The following is a 24,770-nucleotide window of genomic DNA, read 5'->3' as shown; positions in this document are numbered from 1 at the left end:
CGATTCTGTTACCATTTTTTTGTATTTTAAATTAATTATTATATTAGGTTTGACTTAAACAAAAGCAATTCTTGTACAGTTGTTAACCCTATTTTGCACTGATATTAGCATCAAGCATTTAAATACGATAGTATTATTATTATTATTATCTCCTGGGGGCAGCATGATGGAACAGGGGTTAGTGCCTCACAATACGAAGGTCCTGAGTAGTCCTGGGTTCAATCCCGGGCTCAGGATCTTTCTGTGTGGAGTCTGCATGTTCTCCCCGTGACTGCGTGGGTTCCCCCTGGGTTCTCGGCTTCCTCCCACTTCCAAAGACATGCACCTGGGGATAGGTTGATTGGCAACACTAAATTGGCCCTAGTGTGTGAATGTGAGTGTGAATGTTGTCTGTCTATCTGTGTTGGCCCTGCGATGAGTTGGCGACTTGTCCAGGGTGTACACCTCCTTCGGCCCGATTGTAACTGAAATGGGCACCAGCGCACCACGTGACCCCAAAGGGAATAAGCGGTAGAAATGGACGGGACGATGTTAGCTCAATTAGCATGCTCACCCTCTCGTCCCCAGATCCGGATGGTCTTGTCGCCCCCACATGAGGCCAGCAGAGTTCCACTTGGACTCCAGCAGACGAACCAGCACCAAGATTCTGGATGTGCGTTCAGTCTGTGAAGAAGAGTCAAACCCTCCTTCATCTCTAAAGCTCAAATGTTGGAATTCACTAACACTTTACTCACGGTACGTCGGTTACGAGTTAGCGAGCTAATGTCTACAGCGAAAACCGCGACTAATTTGCTTGAAGAAAAAGTTGACCTTGTGTATTATTCAGAATGTTTGGCGACGACACATTGGATAATTATGAATTTAAATCTCCGAAAATGCGAAAGTTCAGACACACTTATACCGGAAGTGGCACCATGTTTGTCATCTTGTTTGACGCAAGGCATTGTGGGCCTAGGTTTTTTTTTTTGTTTTTTTTTTTGCTTTGTTGAACAATCAATGGCAGCTGGGATAGGCTCCAGCTCCCCGCCATCCCGAGATCGACGAGCTGTAAAAAATGGATGGATGGGTGGATGAACCAGATATGAATTGATACCATGAATTGATTAACGTGGACCCCGACTTAAACAAGTTGAAAAACTTATTTTGGTGTCACCATTTAGTGGTCAATTGTACGGAATATGTACTGTACTGCGCGATCTACTAATAAAAGTTTCAATCAACCAATCAATCAATAAAAAGATACGATTTTCATCCAATTATTCGACAAATTACAGGAGAAATATATATATATCATACTTGCCAACCTTGAGACTTCCGAATTCGGGAGATGGGGGTGTATATTGTAGCATCCTTGAAGAGTTATTGCTGCAAGGGGTTCTGGGTATTTGTTCTGTTGTGTTTATGTTGTGTTACGGTGCGGACATACTTGCCGACCCTCCCGGATTTTCCGGGAAACTCCCGAAAACCTCCCGGGGCAAATTTTCTCCCGAAAATCTCCCGAAATTCAGGCGGACCTGAGTGACGTGTATAAAGAGCGTGTCTGCCCAATGACGCTATAACTGTAGAATGGTCGAGGGCGAGTTCTTGGTTTCTTATGTGGGATTATTGTTAGGCAGTTTCATTAACGTCCTCCCAGCGCGGTGAAACAACACACAACAACAGCAGTCCGTTTTTGTCTACCGTAAAGCAGTTCGTCTGCCTTAAACAGCAATGTTGTGAGACTCTTAAACAGGACAATACTGCCATCTACTGTACATGCATATAGTTAGAAAAACAAAGATGGACAATTCAACCCTTAACTCAATGAGTAGATGAATGTTATGTGTGTGCAAATGTGTAAATAAATGAACACTGAAGTTCAAGTATTTATATATATATATATATATATATATATATGTGTGTGTGTGTGTGTGTGTGTGTGTGTGTGTGTGTGTGTGTGTGTGTGTGTGTGTGTGTGTGTGTGTGTGTGTGAATGTATATATGAAATACTTGACTTGGTGAATCTAGCGGTAAGGTAAATATACTCCTCCCCTCTTAACCACGCCCCAACCACGCCCCGCCCCTTCCCTGTAAACATGATTATTACTTTAATAATTGTGTGTAGTAAAACGTAGTTAGGGAATTATTGCTTTGATCTGTTGACCATGTTACATCGTCCTAAATTATGTTCATGTTGTTTAATTATTCAATTTAGCTTACAAAAAGATTTTCTAATAAACAGTACTATTTGTTTTCCTAAAGTATTTGTGTGTTTTTTTATTTTATTCATCATCCATCCATCCATCCATTTTCTACCGCTTATTCCCTTTTGGGGTAGCGGTGGGCGCTGGCGCCTATCTCAGCTACAATCGGGCGGCGGAAGGCGGGGTACACCCTGGACAAGTCGCCATCTCATCGCAGGGCCAACACAGATAGACAGACAACATTCACACTCACATTCACACACTAGGGCCAATTTAGTGTTGCCAATGAACCTATCCCCAGGTGCATGTTATTCATCATAATGAACAAATTAAAGGAAAAATAAAAGACATTTAAATATTTTGAAAAATGTCAAATCAAAAAATATCAGTACATAGTACATTGACATATTGACAGAGACAGACTTTCTAGGCGCAGCCACCGTTTTGGTGGCTGCAGGATTAGGTCTCTGCTTTTTGCAGATGATGTGGTTCTGATTGCTTCATTTGGCCAAGATCTTCAGCTCTCACTGGATAGGTTCACAGCCGAGTGTGAAGCGACTGGAATGACAATCAGCACCTCCAAGTCTGAGTCCATGGTTCTCGCCCGGAAAAGGATGGAGTGCCATCTCCGGGTTGGGGAGGAGACCCTGCCCCAAGTGGAGGAGTTCAAGTACCTCGGAGTCTTGTTCATGAGTGAGGGAAGAATGGATCGTGAGATCGACAGGCAGATCCCACCGACGCTGAATCGATCTGTTGTGGAGAAGAAGGAGCTGAGCCGGAAGGCAAAGCTCTAAATTTACCTTCCGATCGACGTTCCCATCCTCATCTTTGGTCATGAGCTTTGGGTTATGACCAAAAGGACAAGATCACGGGTACAAGCGGCCGAAATGAGTTTCCTCTGCCGGGTGGCGGGGCTCTCCCTTAGACATAGGGTGAGAAGCTCTGCCATCCCGGAGGAGCTCAAAGTAAAGCCGCTTCTCCACATCGAGAGGAGCCAGATGAGGCGTTCAGGATGCCACCTGAACGCCACCCAAGGGAGGTGTTCAGGGCACGTCCGACCGGTACGAGGCCACAGGGACGACCCAGGACACGTTGGGAAGACTATGTCTCCCGGCTGGCCTGGGAACGCCTCGGGATCCCCCGGGAAAAGCTGGACGAAGTGTTTGGGGAGAGGGAAGTCTGGGCTTCCCTGCTTAGGTTGCTGCCCCCGTGACCCGACCTCGGATAAGCGGGAGAAGATGGATGGATGGATGGATGGATGGATGGATGGATGGATGGATGATGGATGATACATTGAAAATATATATTTTTTAATCACGTGGTTATTTCTGTAATTACTTAAAATATATAACTTTCTTTGCCTTAGCAATGTTATATGCTATTGTTATTTGTCCTAAATAGCATCATAAGATGTTGAACATTTTTATTTAAATGTGTTGATCAAAATAAAATGTGTTTGATTGATTGATTGAAACTTTTATTATTAGATTACACAGTACAGTACATATTCCGTACAATTGACCATTAAATGGTAACACTCGAATAAGTTTTTCAACTTGGTGTTGACAGATGGAATGGTTTAGTTTAATTGAGTGTAGTCTTTATTTAAAGGGATTTAAGCTCAAATGCAGATTTGCACCAGATTATTGCTAAACAGCTAGTTTCCACCTGCAGTCCCTGAATAACAAATTTCTGTCAATTAATGCGTAATATTACTCATATTGCCCAGTGTCGTCAATGTATACAAATTACATATTCATTATAGAGTATAATAAGACAATTTCTGCAGAATGTAATTTAAGTCAAATGTACTTGCTATTTTACAAGTGGCCTGTAGAATGCAGCATTGGCTCTCCGCCACCTAAAAATCAAGTGGCGAAGAAGAACATTGTAGATTGGAACAAGGAAGTCAATAAATCTCGAGGAAACCGTCGCTGGCTTCCTTTTGTTTTATTTATTTTTGTTTTGTTTTATCACGACTGTTATTGGGTTTTTTTTTACCACGACAGTCTGTTGGGTTAACCAACAATCCGTGGTTGGTTTTATTTGTTCATGTTACTGAGGTTTTGTCTGAACTATCGACAAGATTTGGCGTTAGCCGATAGGCTAATAACAGAGCTAACAGGCCCGAAGGCCATCTGTTCCTTGTTTTTTTCCGCCAGTCAGCATCCTGTTGTCCCTTAAAACTCCAATAACTGGTGTCCCTTTGAGGCAACTCTTATTGAAATATCCAGTTTGTTATTTTCAAACTACGAGTTACGTTCCGTAGGGGTGTCCTTAGCGACGTAGCTGTTTGGAATCCGTGAAATTGATCCCAACTTTCTCAGAGGACCGGTCGAGCATGTATGCCCCGCCGGGTTCTGTCGCCCCTGGAAGCCGGAGAAGGCGAGGGGGAACCCCTTTGCCCAAGCAACCAGAGCGGAGCCTGGTCTCAGCTCTACCCGGAGCCCTGTCCATCACCGCCCTGTGCACGGCTCTGGCTGAACCAGCATGGCTCAGGGTTCATGGAGGCACCTGTCCCAGACAAGAGCTCGGGGTGGCGGATGTCTTAGGCTACATCGACCCGAAGCTTCTGGACGGTAAGGACTCAGCAGGGAGCCATGCATGAATGTGTGGGTGCTATGGATGTGGGCGATATGGCTGAAGACTGTATTACCGTAATAGGTTGTTTATTATGGTCGATATCTATCAATCAATGTTTATTTATATAGCCCTAAATCACAAGTGCCTCAAAGGGCTGCACAAACCACAACGACATCCTCGGTAGGGCCCAAATTAGGGCAAGGAAAAACTCACCCCAGTGGGACGTCGACAATGATGACTACGAGAAACCTTGGAGAGGACCCGGTCCCCCCACCCCCCTAGGGGACCGAAAGCAATGGATGTCGAGCGGATCTAACATGATATTGTGAAAGTCCAATCCATAGTGGATCTAACGGGACGGCGCAGTGGGAGAGTGGCCGTGCGCAACCCGAGGGGCCCTGGTTCAAATCCCACCTAGTACCAACCTCGTCACGTCCGTTGTGTCCTGAGCAAGACACTTCACCCTTGCTCCTGATGGGTGCTTATTGGCGCCTTGCATGGCAGCTCCCTCCATCAGTGTGTGAATGTGTGTGTGAATGGGTAAATGTGGAAGTAGTGTCAAAGCGCTTTGAGTACCTTGAAGGTAGAAAAGCGCTATACAAGTACAACCCATTTATCATTTATTTATTTAACCGTGAGAATCAAGTCCAAAGTGGATCTAATATAGTAGCGAGAGTCCCATCCAAAGTGGAGCCAGCAGGAAACCATCCCAAGCGGAGGCGGATCACAACCGATACACAGTCGAGCGGTCCATCCTGGGTCCCGACTCTGGACGAGCGGTCCATCCTGGGTCCCGACACTGGACAGCCAGTACTTCATCCATGGCCACCGGACCAGACCCCCTCCACAAGGGAGGGGGGGACATAGGAGAAAAAGAAAAGAAACGGCAGATCAACTGGTTTAAAAAGGGGGTCTATTTAAAGGCTAGAGTATACAAATAAGTTTTAAGACGAGACTTAAATGCTTCTCGATAAGTATTGATATTTTTATGACATGGAAATATGGACCATGATAAAAGTATATTTAGTGTTAATATTGTTTATTTCCTGTGATGAGGTGGCGACTTGTCCAGAGTGTACACCGCCTTCCACGCAAATGCAGCTGAGATAGGCTCCAGCGACCCCAAAGGGGAGAAGCGGTAGAAAATGGATGGATGGATGGATTTTTTTATTTCAAATGTAACTTTCGTCTAATTTTAATACTGTCGGCTATGAAGGCAGAAAAGAAAGAAAATGTCAAGATAATAATGGAAAACACTCAACGTAAACAACATTTCAAAATCACAGTGAGTCCTCAAAATGTAAACATTGAGAAAACAGAGAAGAAATTTTTGGGGGGAATTTTACTGCCAGAAAGTTACCTGGTCTGTAAAACATTTAATTCGGCCTGTTATTGTTATGGAAATTAATTTGTGGTATGCAGTAATTTTTATTCAAGTATTTGGGGTAGGGCTGGGCGACATGGCCTTTTTTGAATATCTCGATTTTTTTTTTTAGGCCATATCGCGATACACAATATATATCTCGATAATTTGCCTTAGTCTTGAATTAACACTTGATGCATATAATCACAGCAGTATGATGATTCTATGCGTCTACATTAAAACATTCTTCTTCATAATGCATTATTATATGCTCATTTTAATCATATCAAGCAGTGGCACAAACATTCATGACATTTCCAAAACAGAAAGTGCAAGAATGTCAGAGACATTTTAAAACAAGCTATTAGTGCACTTTTGTGCATGATGTCACTAAGATGACATATCAAAACAACACTAAATTAAAGTGCAGTTTTTGTGCAGAACACCACTACAATAGTTTAAAACAAATAAAGTGCACTTTTGTGCATGATGTCCCACAAGATATGACCATGGATGAAGTACTGACTGTCCAGAGTCGAGACCCAGGATGGACCGCTCGTCGGGACCCAGGATGGACCGCTCGCCTGTATCGGTTGGGGACATCTCTACGCTGCTGATCCGCTTGAGATGGTTTCCTGTGGACGGGACTCTCACTGCTGTCTTGGAGCCACTATGGATTGAACTTTCACAGTATCATGTTAGACCCGCTCGACATCCATTGCTTTCGGTCCCCTAGAGGGGGGGGGTTGCCCACATCTGAGGTCCTCTCCAAGGTTTCTCATAGTCAGCATTGTCACTGGCGTCCCACTGAATGTGAATTCTCCCTGCCCACTGGGTGTGAGTTTTCCTTGCCCTTTTGTGGGTTCTTCCGAGGATGTTGTAGTCGTAATGATTTGTGCAGTCCTTTGAGACATTTGTGATTTGGGGCTATATAAATAAACATTGATTGATTGAATAACTGTCAAATAAAAATAAGCTGCATAACAGGAAATCAAATAGTGTTCCTTATTCGCTATGTGGTAGTTTACTGCGGACATTATCTCCTTTTGTCGTTGACTAGTTTTTTCATATGGTGTTGATCTGGAAATGTTTACCCCGGCATTTTGATGATGTGGGCGTGTGGCACGGAATGGAGATGCTGAGTAAGCACTCTTCATTCTCTAGCAGGTGACTTTTCAAATGATACTACATATTAGCAGTAATGCTTTTTGTAACAACACTTTGACCCCACACTTGACAAATTACGGTTGTCTGTCTGACATATTCTCACTTGAAGCCAAACCACCTTCAGACGATTGACCCCCTGCTGTTCTTCTTGGGAATTAATTCTTCATTTGTTGCCAGATTTGCACCTTCTTTCTCTCGTATTACCACTCGCACTGCTCCGCTAGCATCACAGCTAACGTTACCCATGCTGCTACCTCTCTGCTCCGCGAGGGCGTATACGTATATATTTATTTATTTATTAGCCCAGCCTTAGTATGTAATGCTCTTGTGTCTTGCAGATTACTGCGTGAACCCGCAGACCATCCTTTTGCTCAGAGTGATCGCAGCCTTCTGTTTCCTGGGCATCTTCTGCAGCCTGACTGCTTTCCTCCTGGATGTGTTTGGACCCAAGTACCCTGCCCTCAAGATCACAAGAAGATATGCCTTTGCACACATCCTCACAGGTCAGCTTTCCTGTGGTTTGTCATGGCCGCCCTCTATGTGCCAGAGTTAAATGTGTTGCTCCTCCACAGTGCTGCAATGTGCCACCGTCATAGGATTCTGCTATTGGGCTTCAGAGCTGGTCTTGTCCCTGCAGCAGCAACACAAAAAGTACCACGGCTCGCTCGTGTACGTCACCTTCGCTATCAGCTTCTACCTGGTGGCGGGCGCGGGCGGAGCCTCCATCCTCGCCACGGCCGCCAACCTCTTGCGGCACTACCCCACCGAGGAGGAGGAGCAGGCTTTAGAGCTGCTCTCCGAGATGGAGGACAGCAGTGAAACGTTTCCTGCAGATTATGACATTTCCAACCAGTTTCAGCCGCCGCCCGCATACACGCCTTGACGGGCTTCACTGACACCGCTTTCCCTCGAGCAGCGAACGTGCTCGCAGTCAAAATGGATATCTTTGCAATTGAACCAGGTGCGCACAACACCATGACTGACAAGCGCTTGGGTGCATGAGAGCTAAGAATTGGTTCTTAGGTACACTGAGGGTGTTGATTTGCATGTAAATGGCTTGTAGGAATTGCTTCTCTATCTAAAGCAAAAGCGCTCAACATGGCTGACGAAGTAATTGATCAATCAGCCTGATAAACGGTGATTATTATTGAAGTGGGTCGTCTTTGGCGTCGGTCGATTTGCGCCCAGTAAAGTCACGGGCGGAGCTTTGAGCAAGTCTGTTTTTAAAATACAGGTGCTTAGGTTGCCGATACATCAGAAGTGCAGAAAAATACTGATATTGTTTAATATATAATATCAAACAACCCTTTATTTATTGATTAGTTATTTTTTTTCTGGTTTGCATACTGTTGCTGATTCAGTCTTACGTGATGACATCAGATGTGTTTTTAATGCTGTGGAGAAGACCACACTACAGATGGAAGAAAGAAAAAAAATGTTTGGCAATAAAAAAAGTCAGATTGAACAGAAACCTCACTTAATGTTCGTGTGTATTTGTTTCAAAACCAACTTTATTTGTACTTTGTGACCCTGTAGTGTTACTATGCATGTCAGACGTTTTCAGACCTTCTTGCAAGATTGATTTCAATTGTGATCAGTGTGGTGATTTTAGCCATCTGTGTGCTCTTACAGTATGTTTACACTATTTCTGCGCTTTATTCCAGCATTTTAGTTCATATGTTTGTCATCTATGTAAATATTGTTTATACATTTAAAGCGTGTTCAAAATAAAACAAGTGCTCCATTTTGTTGTTTAGTGTTTTGTCATTCGCACTTTGGGCGTGGTGTAACATACAGTTAATACAGAAATGAAAGTGAATTTATATTAGATTAATTGGTGTCTTTTGCATGAAAATGTCCTTCGAACGTTTCCGGAGTGGAGAGATTTAAAAAAATAGTGGCCGGTTTTTATATTGGAGATAAAAATTCACAACATTACAAGAATACTTGATAGTCCAGTTAAAGGACACCTACACTGTGAAAATATGGCCTGACTACAAATAATTTTTGAGTTCATTTGGCTCATGGGATTATTAATGTGTGTATGTCTTTAAAAGAACAATGGATCTATTGTATTTGGACCATGAAAGGGTTTATGAAATGTAAAATTAATAAAAATGTTGCTGTCAGGAACTGAACGTAACATTAGCACAATACTGGACATTATACACTCATACACTCCATTCTTATACACCTCGACGTTCTTATACTTGCCTATTATAGTCTTACACCCTCCTATACACGCTTTGCACTCTGATGCACTCTCATACTGTACCTAACGTGCGTTCAGTATTATAGTATACATTTGTATACTTGCCTAATACATTCTCATACACTTGTATACACTTTTACACACAAATACATTTTAATACACTCTTAAAACATTCCTATACGTTCTTATACTACAATTTTATATCCTTGTACACTCCTATACATTTGTATACACTCTTAAAACATTCTTATACGTTCTTATACTACAATTTTATATTCTTGTACACTCCTGTACATTTTTATACACTCTTAAAACATTCTTATACGTTCTTATACTACAATTTTATATTCTTGTACACTCCTATACACTCTTTTACACACCTAAAAAAGCATACACTCTTACACACTCATGCATTCCTACACTCTTGTACCTATGTGTCAAAATCAAGGAATTATTTATCTATGGCCCCCGGGATGATATTTGATTAGTATTAGAAGCGGCCCGCAGGCCACAGCCGCCTGCTGCTGTTTTGCACGCACCAATACGCCATCAGTGTTGGCGCTAGGAATCTTCTAAATGGGGTCCCAAAGACTCCATTAAGTCATAAAAATGGGGTCCCACAGTAAATTTGGGGGGGTCCCACTTTTTTGTAACCCTTTTAAAAACAAATGATAAATGTATGCATTATCCTGTTATATCTCACATTCTATATTGTGTTTTGGAAAAAGGTCGTCATTAACGTTACTGAATTAATAAAAAAAAATTACAAAAGAAAACACATTTTTATGCATATGTAAATTATAAACATTCATTCACTTTCTTCTTTCCTTCATGTATCTAAACTTTACCAGTGCCGGTATTTTTTTTTCTAGATTATTATTGTAATATTTTGAGAATGTGTTTGTTCTAGTTTTGGCCAAACTAAGACAAAGAAAACTATCTGAAGTTGTTTTTAGTTTTTAGTTTTAATGCTATAATTTTAATAGTCCGGCACAGATTTTCCTCCATGCGGCCCCTGAGCTAAAATGAGTTTGACAACCCTGCTCTTATACTATCCTATACACTTACATACACTCTTTTACACACCTATACATTCATATACACTCTTATAATATGCTATACACCAGACCTGGGCAAATTAAGGCCGGGGGGCCGCATGCTTCCCGTTGAGCTTTTCAATCTGGCCCGCCGGACATTCCCAAATAATTGTTTTGGATGTTTAAGATGGAAAGTGTAGCTTGCATTATAATGTGCAGTGATGTTTTCTAATGACCGGAAGTCTTCTGTGACGCTTGGTGGGCATCGTGGTGTGGATTGCATTCCCTCGTTGATGCAGTCGGAATTGACACAGCGTGAAGGTAAGGATGATGATTTATTTACAACTACAAAAATAGACTAAGAACAAAAACACTTGCACGGCGGCACTAACAAACAAAACCAACTGAACTAGCTAGAAGGAACAAAAGACGCTAGCGTGTGAGCTAGGGAAACAAATAAAATAGCATGGAAGCTAATCGAGTACAAAAGGGTATTTACCACAATGCGGGAAAGCGACGTCACCTGTTGCATGGAAAGCAAACTACACTGCGAGGACGAAGGAACAAAAAGGGCAGGCTTAAGTAGGGACAGAAAATTAAGAGGCAGGTGCCCGACGACAAACAAGAGACAGGTGACACTAAATGCGTAACTAGGCAACAGAAACAAAACAGGAAGTGCCACCAGGAACTAAGGACGTCAAACAGGGTGATAACAAAACCAGAACATGCCATGATCCAAGCAGTGGATCATGGCATGTTACTATAGTCATTTAATTAGTTACTATGGTCATCTAATAACTTACTATGGTCACGATAAGATATCTCAGATTGTAGGTGGGGGTTTTTGCACTATGTTTGTTGCATTTTGGTTGCGTTTCGGTTGATTGTAAAACATGTCAATATTCAGTGTTTTATCATTCATAGTTAATATTGTAAATCCCACATTCTTTATTTTCATGTACATTCTGGGTGTCTCATTCAGTAAAAAAAAAATTCAAATTCCATTCCGTTTTTTAAGGCGGTCTGTCAAAACGTTTTTAGCTTTCAATCATTGTGAGGTTTTGTATTAGTGTTCCTAAAAATAGATATACCGGCCCCCAGACACACTTTTTTATCTAAATCTGGGCCCCCGAGTAAAATAATTTCCCAGGTCCGCTACAGTATACAGTCTTATACTATCCTATGCACTCACATACACTCTTTTACACACCTATACACTCTTGGACAGGGCCAAAGTTTGATGCTGTCCATACAGTAAGTTCCAGGCAGTGACTACCTACAAATTTCACACTAATACTATACACTGAGCGTCCTTCGCCGAGGTCGTAATCGAACAACATATTGAGTCTGACATCTGCGACTCACTGAGATATTTCCGGTGTTTGCCAGTCTAGACGTTGTCGATCAAACACGGTGTTACTGCGCCTAAGAGCCTTACAACTTAATAGTCTTAAAAGGACATACAACTTCCTTTGGTATGTGGCAAGAAATCCGATTGATTAGCAGAGCAATAAGCTGCATTGACCTAAACGCCCTGCAGATCAAAATAATTAGTGAAATATTTTCCAGTTTGAGGGATGGTTTCTTCCACGTTGTTTAGGACAGGAAGCAAGAGAGGAGTTTGTGTGCGTAGACTCGCATTGAAAGCTGGAAAGCTGCTCTGCGGGCAAGTGACTTAAGTTAATGAGCAAATAAACAAGGTATTAAAAAGGGAAGATGCTCGGCAGGGTAAGGTGAAACACTCCTGGCTCTTCTAAGAAAATAAAGCTTACGTGATGACGTTCAACGGTGGACTCAGCAGGTGGTATTTATACGCCGCCTCACTTTGGAGTTTCATCCTGAGCGTCAACCATGCTGGCATCCAGAGCTCTGCTGTCCAAACAGACACTGGCGGTTCTCGCCCAACAGCCAGCAGCCTTTGTCCATCAAGGCAGCTGGGGGAACGCCAACGTGGCCGTGGTAAGCCACGCAGAACCGCCGCGTCGTCAAGTTTCTTTTGCAATGGCGAGTGGCTGAGAGCTGATGTTTTGCAGGTGTTTTCAGGATGCGGCTGGTGGGACGGCACTGATGTCCACGAGGGCGTGTAGTGAGTATACCGGGTTTGACTTCCCACCCGGCAAACTGGAACTGTAACTCGCACCTTTGTCCTCAGCACCATGTACCATCTGAGCCGCAATGGCGCCCGCTTCCAGATGTTTGCTCCCAATCAGCAGCAGACTGAAGTGATGGACCACATTAAGAAGCAGCCCGCCTCTGGAGACCACCGGTGCGTCACACTTTTGATGTCGTCAGCGTTATCGTGATGCAGTCTTGCCTGTCCGCAGAAACACGATGGTGGAGTCTGCTCGCTTCAGTCATAACCAAGGAGTGATGCTCATGCACGATCTGTCCAACCTGGACGTCAACACTTTTGACGCCGTCATCTTTCCAGGAGGCTACGGGGTCATCAAGAACCTGTGAGGAAGCAGGGAAGACACATGATGGAGGAGAAGGCTCATGTGTCGCTTTCTTTTCTGCAGATCCTCTTTTGTGAAGGATGGCAAAGACTGCAAGCTGCACGCTGAGGTGGAGAGAGTGCTGAAAGATTTCCATCGCTCTCGCAAGCCCATTGGGTGAGTTCCTCTTTTTATGTCAACAAAGGGGAACATTACATGACTGTAATTCACGAAATTCACTCTTTTACACTCTTATACACTTATACACCCCTCTGCACTCATATACACTCCTTTACACTCTTATACACCCTTCGACACTCATATACACTCTGGTAAACCCTTCTACACTTCTATACACGCTTATACACTCTTATACACCCCTCTACACTCTTATACACCCCTCTACACTCATATACACTCTTATACAACCCTCTACACTCATATACACTCTTATACACTCATATACACTCTTATACAACCCTCTACACTCATATAAACTCCTTTACACTCTTATACACCGTTGTACACTCATATACACTCTGATAAACCCCTCTACACTCCTATACACTCTTACACACCCCTCTACACTCCTATACACCCTTATACAATCCTATACACTCTTATACACCCCTTTACACTCTTATACACCCCTCTACACTCCTATACACATTTATACACCCCTCTGCACTCATATACACTCCTTTACACTTTTATACACCCCTCTATACTCTTATACACCCCTCTACACTCTTATACACCCCTCTACAATCCTATATACTATTATACACCCCCTACACTCGTATACACCCCTCTACACTCATATACACTCTTATACACCCCTCTGCACTCATATACACCCCTTTACACACTTATACACCCTTCTACACTCATATACACTCTGATAAACCCCTCTACACTCCTACACACTCTTATACACCCCTCTACACTCCTATATACTCTTATACACCCCTCTAAACTATTATACACCCCTCTACACTCGTATACACCCCTCTATACTCATATACACTCTTATACACCCCTCTATACTCATATACACTCTTATACACCCCTCTACAATCTTATACACTCGTATACACCCCTCTACACTCTTATACACCCCTCTACACTCCTATACAATCTTATACGCCCCTCTACACTCCTATACACTCTTATACACCCCTTTGCACTCATATACACTCCTTTACACTCTTATACACCTTTCTACACTCATATACACTCTGATAAACCCCTCTACACTCCTATACACTCTTACACACCCCTCTACACTCCTATACACCCTTATACAATCCTATAGACTCTTATACACCCCTTTACACTATTATACACCCCTCTACACTCCTATACACATTTATACACCCCTCTGCACTCATATACACTCCTTTACACTTTTATACACCCCTCTATACTCTTATACACCCCTCTACACTCTTATACACCCCTCTACACTCTTATATACTATTATACAACCCCTACACTTGTATACACCCCTCTACACTCATATACACTCTTATACACCCCTCTGCACTCATATACACCCCTTTACACACTTATACACCCTTCTACACTCATATACACTCTGATAAACCCCTCTACACTCCTACACACTCTTATACACCCCTCTACACTCCTATATACTCTTATACACCCCTCTAAACTATTATACACCCCCTCTACACTCGTATACACCCCTCTATACTCATATACACTTTTATACACCCCTCTACAATCCTATACACTCATATACACCCCTCTACACTCTTATACACCCCTCTACACACCTATACAATCTTATACACCCCTCTACACTCCTATACACTCTTATACACCCCTCTGCACTCATATATACTCCTTTACACTCTTATACACCCTTCTACACTCATATACACTCTGATAAACCCCTATACACTCCTACACACTCTTATACACCCCTCTACACTCCTATACAATCTTATACACCCCTCTGCACGCATATACACTCCTTTACACTCTTATACACCTTTCTACACTCATATACACTCTGATAAACCCCTCTACACTCCTACACACTCTTATACACCCCTCTACACTCCTATACAATCTTATACACCCCTCTACACTCCTATACACTCTTATACACCCCTCTGCACTCATATATACTCCTTTACACTCTTATACACCCTTCTACACTCATATACACTCTGATAAACCCCTCTACACTCCTACACACTCTTATACACCCCTCTACACTCCTATACAATCTTATACACCCCTCTACCCTCATATACACTCCTTTACACTCTTATACACCTTTCTACACTCATATACACTCTGATAAACCCCTCTACACTCATATACACTCTTATACACCCTCTTTACATTCCTATACACTCTTATACACCCCTCTGCACTCATATACACTCCTTTACACTCTTATACACCCCTATACACTCTTATACACCCCTTTACAATCCTATACACTCTTATACACTTCTCGACACTCCTATACAGTCTTATACACCCCTCTACACTCCTATACACTCTTATACACTCCTCTAAACTCCTATACACTCTTATACACTCCTCTAAACTCCTATACACTCTTATACACCCCTCTACACTCCTATACACTCTTATACACCCCTTTACAATCCTATACACTCTTATACACTTCTCGACACTCCTATACAGTCTTATACACCCCTCTACACTCTTATACACTTCTCGACACTCCTATACAGTCTTATACACCCCTCTACACTCCTATACAATCGTATACACCCCTCTACACTCCTATACACTCTTATACACTCCTCTAAACTCCTATACAGTCTTATACACCCCTCTACACTCCTATACACTCTTATACACCCCTCTACACTCCTATACACTCTTATACACCCCTCCAAATTCCTATACACTCTTATACACCCCTCTACACCTATACACTCTTATACACTCCTTGACACGCTTATTCACTCTTATACAATCATATACACTCTTATACACTCCTTTACACTCATACACTATTATTATATTTACTACTTACACAATTGTATACACTTTTATACATTCTATTACACTCCTATATACTGGTATACTCTCTTATAAACTCCTATACACTCGTATAAGCTCTTATACACTCGTACACATTCCTTTACACTCTTATACACCCCTCTACACCTATACACTCTTATACACTCCTTGACACGCTTATTCACTCTTATACAATCATATACACTCTTATACACTCCTTTACACTCATACACTATTATTATATTTACTACTTACACAATTGTATACACTTTTATACATTCTATTACACTCCTATATACTGGTATACTCTCTTATAAACTCCTATACACTCGTATAAACTCTTATACACTCGTACACATTCCTTTACACTCTTTTACACTCTTGTACACTCATAACCATTCTTAAACACTCCTATACTCTCCTATACACTCTCTTACACTTCTATACACTCTTGTAGACTCTCATACACTCTTACTGTATACACGCTAAACACTCCTATACTCTACGATACACTCTTATACCCTCTTAAACACTCTTATTCTCTACTCTACACTCTTAATCATTTTTATACACTCTTATACCCTCCTATACTTTACTATACACTACTATACACTTTTATACTCTACTACAGTGGTCCCCAACTTTTTTGTAGCTGCGGACCGGTCAACGCTTAATAATTTGTCGCGGGGGGGGGTTCTTTTTTTTTTTTTTCTTTGTCATGAAAAAGGGAGTTTTTTTGGGTTGGTGCACTAATTGTAAGTGTATCTTGTGTTTTTTTATGTTGATTTAATAAAAATAAAAAAATAATAAAAAAAATTTTGAACTAAAAAAATTAAGAAATTAATTTTAAAAAATTCTGCGGCCTGATACTAATCAATTGGGGACCACTGCTCTACTATACACTCTTATACATTTTTATACACTCGTATACCCTCCTAAACACTACTATACTTTACTGTACACTCTTACACCCTCTTAAACATTGCTATACTCTACTATACACTCTTATATGGGACGGCGTGGCGAAGTTGGTAGAGTGGCTGTGCCAGCAATCTGGGGGTTACTGGTTCAATCCCCACCTTCTACCATCCTAGTCACGTCCGTTGTGTCCTTGGGCAAGACACTTCACCCATGCTCCTAATGGGTCCTGGTGAGCGCTTTGCATGGCAGCTCCCTCCATCAGTGTGTGAATGGGTGAATGTGGAAATACTGTCAAAGCACTTTGGGCTCCTTAAAAAGGGGTAGAAAAGCGTTATACAAGTACAACCATTTACCATTTATACCCTCCTAAACACTCCTATCTTTACTATACACTCGTATACATTTTTATACTCTTATACCCTCCTAAACACGCCTATACTTTACTATACACTCTTATACCCTCCTAAACACTCCTATATAGTCTTAGACCCTCCTAAACACTCCTATACCCTCCTAAACACTCCTTTACTCTACTATAAGCTCTTATACCCTCCTAAACACTCCTATACACTCTTACACCCTCCTAAACACTCCTAAACACTCCTATACACTCTTACACCCTCCTAAACACTCCTTTACTCTACTATACGCTCTTATACCCTCCTGAACACTCCTATACTTTACTATACACTCGTATTCCTTTTTATACTCTTATATCCTCCTAAACAATCCTATAGACCATTGGTGTCAAACTCTGGCCCGCGGGCCAAATCTGGCCTGCCATGTAATTTAATTTGGCCCTTGAGGCAATATCAATTTAGCATTAGAGCTGGCCCGCCGGTTTTATACAGCGTCGGTGCCGCTGTAACACCGCATTATCCGCTAATACTCATACTTGCCAACCCTCCTAATTTTCCTGGTAGGCTCCCGAAGTTCAGTGCCCCTCCCGAAAATCTCTCGGGGCAACCATTCTCCCGAATTTCTACCGATTTCCACCTGGACAACTATATTGGTGGCGTGCATTTAAGGCACTGCCTTTAGCGTTCTCTACAACCTGTCGTCACGTCCGCTTTTCCTCCATACTAACAGCATGTCACATAATATTTGTGGCTTTTACACACACACACACGCACAAGTGACTGCAAGCATACTTGGTCAACAGCCATACAGGTCACACTGAGGGTGGCCGTATGAACAAATTTAACATTGTTACAAATATGCGCCACACTGTGAACCCACACCAAACAAGAATGACGAACACATTTCAGGTGAACATCCGCACCGTAACACAACAGAATAAATACCCAGAATCCGTTGCAGAACTAACTCTTCCGGGAAACTTCCAGCAAACTGACCAATAATTAACGTTTTATTCATGAATTTTCTCTTGCTACTTCAAGGCTTGAATGTTTGGTTCATTGATTATTGTTATTTTATTTTCAAATTTATTATTAGCCTGTGGAAAAAAATTGATATTAACCTCAGAAGATTGCAAATAGAAAAATAGGCATAACATTTTTATTTAAATTTTATTTGATATGCCATTGATATTTTTTTAATTATTATCATTATTATTATTATTATTTGAAACTGGATTTTGCATGTCACTAAAGTTATATAAACCTTGCTTGTTCAATATTTAATGCAAAACTTGTTTGGGTCCCTATTAAAAGGTTAATTTGTTCAACCTTCGCCCACGGCTTTGTTCTGTTTAAAATTTTGGCCCACTCTGTATTTGAGTTTGACACCCCTGCTATACACTCTTATACCCTCCTAAATACTCCTATACTTTACTATACTCTTATAGATTTTTAAACACTCTTATACCCTCCCAAGCACCCCTATACTTTACACTCTTATACATTTTTATACACTATTGTACCCTCCTAAACACTCCTATACTTTACTATACACTTGTATCTATTTTTATACTCTTATACACTCCTATATTTTACTATACACTCTTATACATTTTAATACACTCTTATACACTCCTATACTTTACTATACACTCTTATACATTTTAATACACTCTTATACACTCCTATACTTTACTATACACTCTTATACATTTTAATACACTCTTATACACTCCTATACTTTACTATACACTCTTATACATTTTAATACACTCTTATACACTCCTATACTTTACTATACACTCTTATACATTTTAATACACTCGTATACACTCCTATACTTTACTATACACTCTTGTACATTTGTAAACACCCTTATACCCTCCTAAACACTCCTCTACTCTAGTATACACTCTTGTACACTCTTGTATGCTCTTATACGTAAAGCAAACAAATGCAGAGATCTAAGTGCAGCGACAGAGTTGACACTAATAAATCAACATTGACAAATTGGCCTTCTTGAGGCTGATGAGGTCAAGGCGCAGGGTTCGAGATCTGGTCGGGTCAAGACGCAGGGTCAGGGATGAGGGATTTGCAGGGATTTTAGGTGGAAGGAAGTATCTTTACAGAGAGTTGAAATTATCTTTAAGTGTGAATGGTTGTTGGTCTATATGTGTCGTGTGATTGGCTGGTGACCAGTCCAGGGTGTACCCCGCCTCTCACCATACGTGAAGTGAAGTGAATTATATTTATATAGCGCTTTTCTCTAGTGACTCAAAGCGCTTTACATAGTGAAACCCAATATCTAAGTTAAAAAAAATTTTAAACCAGTGTGGGTGGCAATGGGAGCAGGTGGGTAAAGTGTCTTGCCCAAGGACATAACAGCAGTGACTAGGATGGCGGAAGCGGGAATCGAACCTGCAACCCTCAAGTTGCTGGCACGGCCGCTCTTCCAACCGAGCTATACTGCCCCGTCAGCCTCCAGCTCACCTGAGACCCTACGAATGGTATAGAAAATAGATTGATATATGCGCTTTTCTTCCGGCAGGAGAACAATTTCAGACCTTAAATAATATTTACTATGCAAATAATAAATACATAATACTCTAACATACAATGCAAAAAAATGGTAGCAAGTATGTAGAAATCTTGCCACAGCCAAACTGTCACATTGACTCAAATGTAGATGACCATTAATAAATCGGACAGTTTTTCAAAAAAATATTTTTAAAGCAAATAAAATTATTACAAGCAAATAAAACATAATCTTATATATAAAAAAATCATGTTATATTATGTTCTTTTTAAATATTTGTTTGTACATCTATTTTCTAATATTATATTTATCTAGTAGTATAATTATTAGATCAAGGCAAATGTTTATTTATTTATATAGCAACAAAGTGCTGTACAGATTAACAACAGGAAGGTAAAAGATTTAAAAAAATACCAATAATAAAACCCCAATAAGTAGAGAACATCCATCCATCCTTCCATTTTCTACCGCTTATTCCCTTTGGGGTCGCGGGAGGCGCTGGTGCCTATCTCAGCTACAATCGGGCAGAAGGCGATGTACACCCTGGACAAGTCGCTGCCTCATCGCAGAAGTATAGAACAATCTTGTTATGGTTTGCAAGGGGAGTGACGGCAAACGGACACTAGGTGGCTGTAATGTTCAATAATTGATTATTTATATGGTAAATATGGGCTTCACGGTGGGAGAGGGGTTAGTGCATCTGCCTCACAATACGAAGTTCCTGCAGTCCTGGGTTCAAATCCAGGCTTGGGATCTTTCTGTGTGGAGTTTGCATGTTCTCCCCGTGAATGCGTGGGTTCCCTCCGGGTACTCCGGCTTCCTCCCACTTCCAAAGACATGCACCTGGGGATAGGTTGATTGGCAACACTAAATTGGCCCTAGTGTGTGAATGTGAGTGTGAATGTGGTCTGTCTATCTGTGTTGGCCCTGCGATGAGGTGGCGACTTGTCCAGGGTGTACCCCGCCTCCCGCCCGATTGTAGCTGAGATAGGCGCCAGCACCCCCCGTGACCCCAAAAGGGAATAAGCGGTAGAAAATGGATGGATGGATGGTAAATATATATATAATAAGAATACTAAACAATACTAATGACTAAAACCAAGGAAATGAAGTGTGACAAAAACTCAAGAGTGTATGGTGTAAGACTAAGTGTGTAAATTAACTGAAGTGTGTTACCAAGTGTAGTAGAGAGCGAAGGAACAAGGCAGTCAGTGAAGCAGGTAGATGATCATTCAGGGCAGGAGAGAAAAGGCGAAGGTCGGGAACCGAGGAAGGCAGTCCAAAAAAAAAAGGGGGAACCAACAGACGATCTCGAAGGGAGAAGACTCTGCGGGAGAGCAACATGGACGTCAGAAACAAGGAAGGAAACAACAGCGGTCAGCGAACATCAGGCTGACGGTACACCATTTGAGAACAAAGTTCCCATGACGATCCTCGGGTCCACTGGTCCCTTTATATAGCTTAACGTCATCAGTCACAGGTGTGCAGGTTGACTGATCGTCTGCAGGCTTGAAGTTGCGTGGGCGAGCAGCGATCAGCGTGAGCGGGGGCGTGTCCGGGTGCGCTGTCAGCGGGTCGTCTGGGTGGACCTGCAGCGGAGGGAGACGCAGACTGCGCATGTGCCACAGCAATTCTATATATAAAACACATATAAACAAAATAATCAATACAATGGTAACAGCTAAATAAGTACTAAGCATAAAAAACAATAAAACAATATTAATAGAATAAAAACAATACGCATAAAATAGTAAACAAAAATATATAAATGTTTTAATTAATTAAAAAAAAAGATAATTATTTGTTTTTTTATCGTCAGGAGTCATCCCAGTGAGTCAATGAGGTTTAATGTGGCTTAGTTTTTTTATTAGGGTATGCCCTTCTTGGCACAACCTTTGGGAGTGGGAGTATGCCTTAAACCTGTCAGAGGTATTTGGTGTCGAACCCCAAGATGCAGAGATGGAGGCAGGCATGGAGTGATTAAACATGATTTAATTAAGATACTAGGACAAAATCAAACAAAGGGTTCAAACCAAAAGCGCGCACGTGGGCGGAATAACAAACTAAGAGAGCTAGCACTGGGAGCTAGAAAAAGAAAAAGGAACTTTAGCATGGAAGCTAGAGGATAACAAACAGAAAAACTGGAAATAGCTAATGGCTAACAAAAATAGCTTACCGCTACGACGACCAGGACAAGATGTAGCACGACAGGTAATAGCTGAAATGATGCCAGACACGACAGGTAGCAAAGACACAAGAGTGACATGAGGCAATGACAATACAAATGACAATACAATGATCCAGCAACTGACACAAGACAAAGGAGGCACAAATAGGAGCCGGCTGATTGGCAACGGGTGTGGCCAGATGCCAATCAGCCGCAGCTGAAGGGGAACACAGCACTCAGGGAACAAGACAGGAAGCTGACAAATAAGCGCACTAGACAGGAACTAAGGACAGGAAATACTAAACGCACTGAGAAGGAACACAGCACTCAGGGAACAAGACAGGAAACTGACAAATTAAGAGCACTTGACAGGAACTAAAAGACAGGAAATACTAAACACAGGAAACAGACAAATGCAGAGGAAAAAACTAAAACATTGACAAACTGTCAGGGGCAAGCCTGACAAAACCAGTGGTTCTCAACCTTTTTTCAGTGATGTACCCCCTGTGAACATTTTTTTTTTAATTCAATTACCCCCTAATCAGAACAAAGCATTTTTGGTTGGAAAAAAGAGATAAAGAAGTAAAATACAGCACTATGTCATCAGTTTCTGATTTATCAAATTGTATAATAGTGCGAAATATTGCTCATTTGTAGTGGTCTTTCTTGAACTATTTGGAAAAAAAGATATAAAAATAACTAAAAACTTGTTGAAAAATAAACAAGTGATTCAATTATAAATAAAGATTTTTACACATAGAAGGAATCATAAACTTAAAGTGTCCTCTTTGGGGATTGTAATAGAGATCTATCTGGATACATGAACTTAATTCTAAACATTACTTCACAAAAAAAACAAATCTTTAACATCAATATTTATGGAACTTGTCCACAAAAAAATCTTGCATTGTTGTATTTTTTTTTCAAAGTTTATGAACTTACATTCATATTTTATTGAAGTATTATTAAATAAATATATATATAAAGGATTTTTGAATTGTTGATATTTTTAGAATATTTTTTTTAAATCTCACGTACCCCTTGGCATACCTTCAAGTACCCCCAGGGGTACGCGTACCCCCTTTTGAGAACCACTGCCTTAAACCTATGTGTTTGTGCAGTCTGTCCAGCACGGCTCCCGTGCTGGCATGCCGTGTGCTGCCCAGCCTGGAGGTGACCATGGGCTACGAACGAGAAGACAACACCAACCGCTGGGGGAAGTGGCCTCACACCAACATGGTGCAGGCGGTCAAGAGCATGGGGGCTCGTCACAATGTCCGTGAACCATACATATCCTTCCGAAAAAACAGCATGTGTTCCCTCATAAAAGCTTTGCTTCTCGCGTTGTGACCTTAACCCTTTTTCTTGCACGAGGCCCACGTGGACGAGAAGAACAAAGTGGTCAGCACTCCGTCCTTCATGTGGGAGACGGAGCAGCACTACCATTATATATTTGACGGCATTGGCAACATGGTCAAGCATGTCATGCGCATGACCAGCAAGTGATGGAAAACAAGGAAGATAACATTAGTGTCAAACGTCATCACCTCTGAATGACATGCACGGGCCACAACATTAGGTACACTTGCACAATCCAATGAGATTCAATACACAATAATCATGATCAACTTGCTCAGTTATTGAACATCTGCAGTGGCACTATAAAAAATTATTTTACAGAACTGGATTTTAGATGTACCTAATGAAATGGCGAGTGTGTGTGGAGGCTTTAGTCAAAGCTATTACTCTGTGGTGTACTTGAGTAATCAAAGTATTGTGTACGATTTTAAGGGTCATTTGAAGTGAATGCAGTACAATGACAGGAGCTGGTCAACACATTCCAATATTTCGACTTGTGTTGCACCACTGCCCAATAAACATACAGCACTACACACATACATTACATTAATTTAGCTATATAGCTTGGATGTGAATATAAAAATGCCCTCATAATTATAAAAAATAAATAAATAATGGGTGACATTTTCTGAAGACGAGTCAAATTTTTTTAACAATTTTAAAACATTTCAAGACATCAGTGTAACTGTTGTGTACAGGAGGAAGGAGACGGCACATACAGCAGGGATGTAGTTTATATATATATAAATATATATGTATATACAAACCCCGTTTCCATTTGAGTTGGGAAATTGTTTGATGTAAATATAAACAGAATACATTGATTTGCAAATCCTTTTCAACCCATATTCAGTTGAATGCACTACAAAGACGAGATATTTGATGTTCAAACTCATAAACTTTATTTTTTTATGCAAATAATAATTAACTTAGAATTTCACGGCTGCAACATGTGCCAAAGTAGTTGGGAAAGGCCATGTTCACCGCATTGTTACATCACCTTTTCTTTTAACAACACTCAATAAACATTTGGGAACTGAGGAAACTAATTGTTGAAGCTTTGAAAGTGGAATTCTTTCCCATTCTTGTTTTATGTAGAGCTTCAGTTGTTCAACAGTCCGGGGTCTCCGCTGTCGTATTTTACGCTTCATAATGCACCACACATTTTCGATGGGAGACAGGTCTGGACTGCAGGCGGGCCAGGAAAGTACCCGCACTCTTTTACTATGAAACCACGCTGTTGTAACACGTGGCTTGGCATTGTTTTGCTGAAATAAGCAGGACCGTCCATGATAACGTTGCTTGGATGACAACATATGTTGTTCCAAAACCTGTATGGACCATTCAGCATTAATAGTGCCTTCACAGATGTGTAAGTTACCCATGCTTTAGGCACTAATACACCCCCATACCAT

The 24,770-nt window shown here is 41.3% G+C and overlaps 3 protein-coding genes across 3 annotated transcripts in view; 2 read left to right on the top strand and 1 right to left on the bottom strand.

The window, feature by feature from the left end:
• Positions 1 to 962, bottom strand: part of ciao1 (cytosolic iron-sulfur assembly component 1) — a 12,781-nt gene extending 11,819 nt beyond the window's left edge. The window contains exon 1 of the mRNA XM_061906776.1: positions 554 to 962. Within this exon, the coding sequence (XP_061762760.1) occupies positions 554 to 692 (139 nt within the window). The 5' untranslated portion in view covers positions 693 to 962. The remainder of the gene's footprint in view (positions 1 to 553) is intronic.
• A 3,092-nt stretch (positions 963 to 4,054) lies between these two features.
• Positions 4,055 to 9,040, top strand: tmem127 (transmembrane protein 127). The gene is made up of 3 exons (XM_061906774.1): positions 4,055 to 4,762; positions 7,635 to 7,799; positions 7,869 to 9,040. Exons 1-3 carry the CDS (start codon positions 4,525 to 4,527, stop codon positions 8,177 to 8,179), a joined length of 714 nt encoding a protein of 237 aa, XP_061762758.1. The 5' UTR covers positions 4,055 to 4,524; the 3' UTR covers positions 8,180 to 9,040.
• A 3,316-nt stretch (positions 9,041 to 12,356) lies between these two features.
• gatd3l (glutamine amidotransferase class 1 domain containing 3, like) lies at positions 12,357 to 23,978 on the top strand. The gene is made up of 7 exons (XM_061905022.1): positions 12,357 to 12,504; positions 12,579 to 12,631; positions 12,698 to 12,811; positions 12,870 to 13,001; positions 13,065 to 13,157; positions 23,118 to 23,286; positions 23,368 to 23,978. The coding sequence occupies exons 1-7, from the start codon at positions 12,397 to 12,399 to the stop codon at positions 23,500 to 23,502; spliced, it is 804 nt and encodes a 267-aa protein (XP_061761006.1). The 5' UTR covers positions 12,357 to 12,396; the 3' UTR covers positions 23,503 to 23,978.
• The last annotated feature ends 792 nt before the right edge of the window (positions 23,979 to 24,770 follow it).

Source organism: Nerophis ophidion, linkage group LG07 (genome assembly GCF_033978795.1).
Source record: "Nerophis ophidion isolate RoL-2023_Sa linkage group LG07, RoL_Noph_v1.0, whole genome shotgun sequence".
Classification (NCBI taxonomy): Eukaryota; Metazoa; Chordata; class Actinopteri; order Syngnathiformes; family Syngnathidae; genus Nerophis; species Nerophis ophidion.
Note: the sequence above shows the minus strand (reverse complement) of the source record. Positions and strands in the feature narration are given on the sequence as shown.

Excerpts from the sequence above, each read along its gene's own strand:
- gatd3l (XM_061905022.1), top strand. The coding sequence starts at position 12,397 with ATGCTGGCATCCAGAGCTCTGCTGTCCAAACAGACACTGGCGGTTCTC. Across the intron at positions 12,505-12,578 it reads GGAACGCCAACGTGGCCGTG|GTGTTTTCAGGATGCGGCTG; the intron begins GTAAGCCACGCA and ends GATGTTTTGCAG. Across the intron at positions 23,287-23,367 it reads ACAATGTCCGTGAACCATAC|GAGGCCCACGTGGACGAGAA; the intron begins ATATCCTTCCGA and ends TTTTTCTTGCAC.
- tmem127 (XM_061906774.1), top strand. The coding sequence starts at position 4,525 with ATGTATGCCCCGCCGGGTTCTGTCGCCCCTGGAAGCCGGAGAAGGCGA. Across the intron at positions 4,763-7,634 it reads CGACCCGAAGCTTCTGGACG|ATTACTGCGTGAACCCGCAG; the intron begins GTAAGGACTCAG and ends TGTGTCTTGCAG. Across the intron at positions 7,800-7,868 it reads CTTTGCACACATCCTCACAG|TGCTGCAATGTGCCACCGTC; the intron begins GTCAGCTTTCCT and ends GCTCCTCCACAG.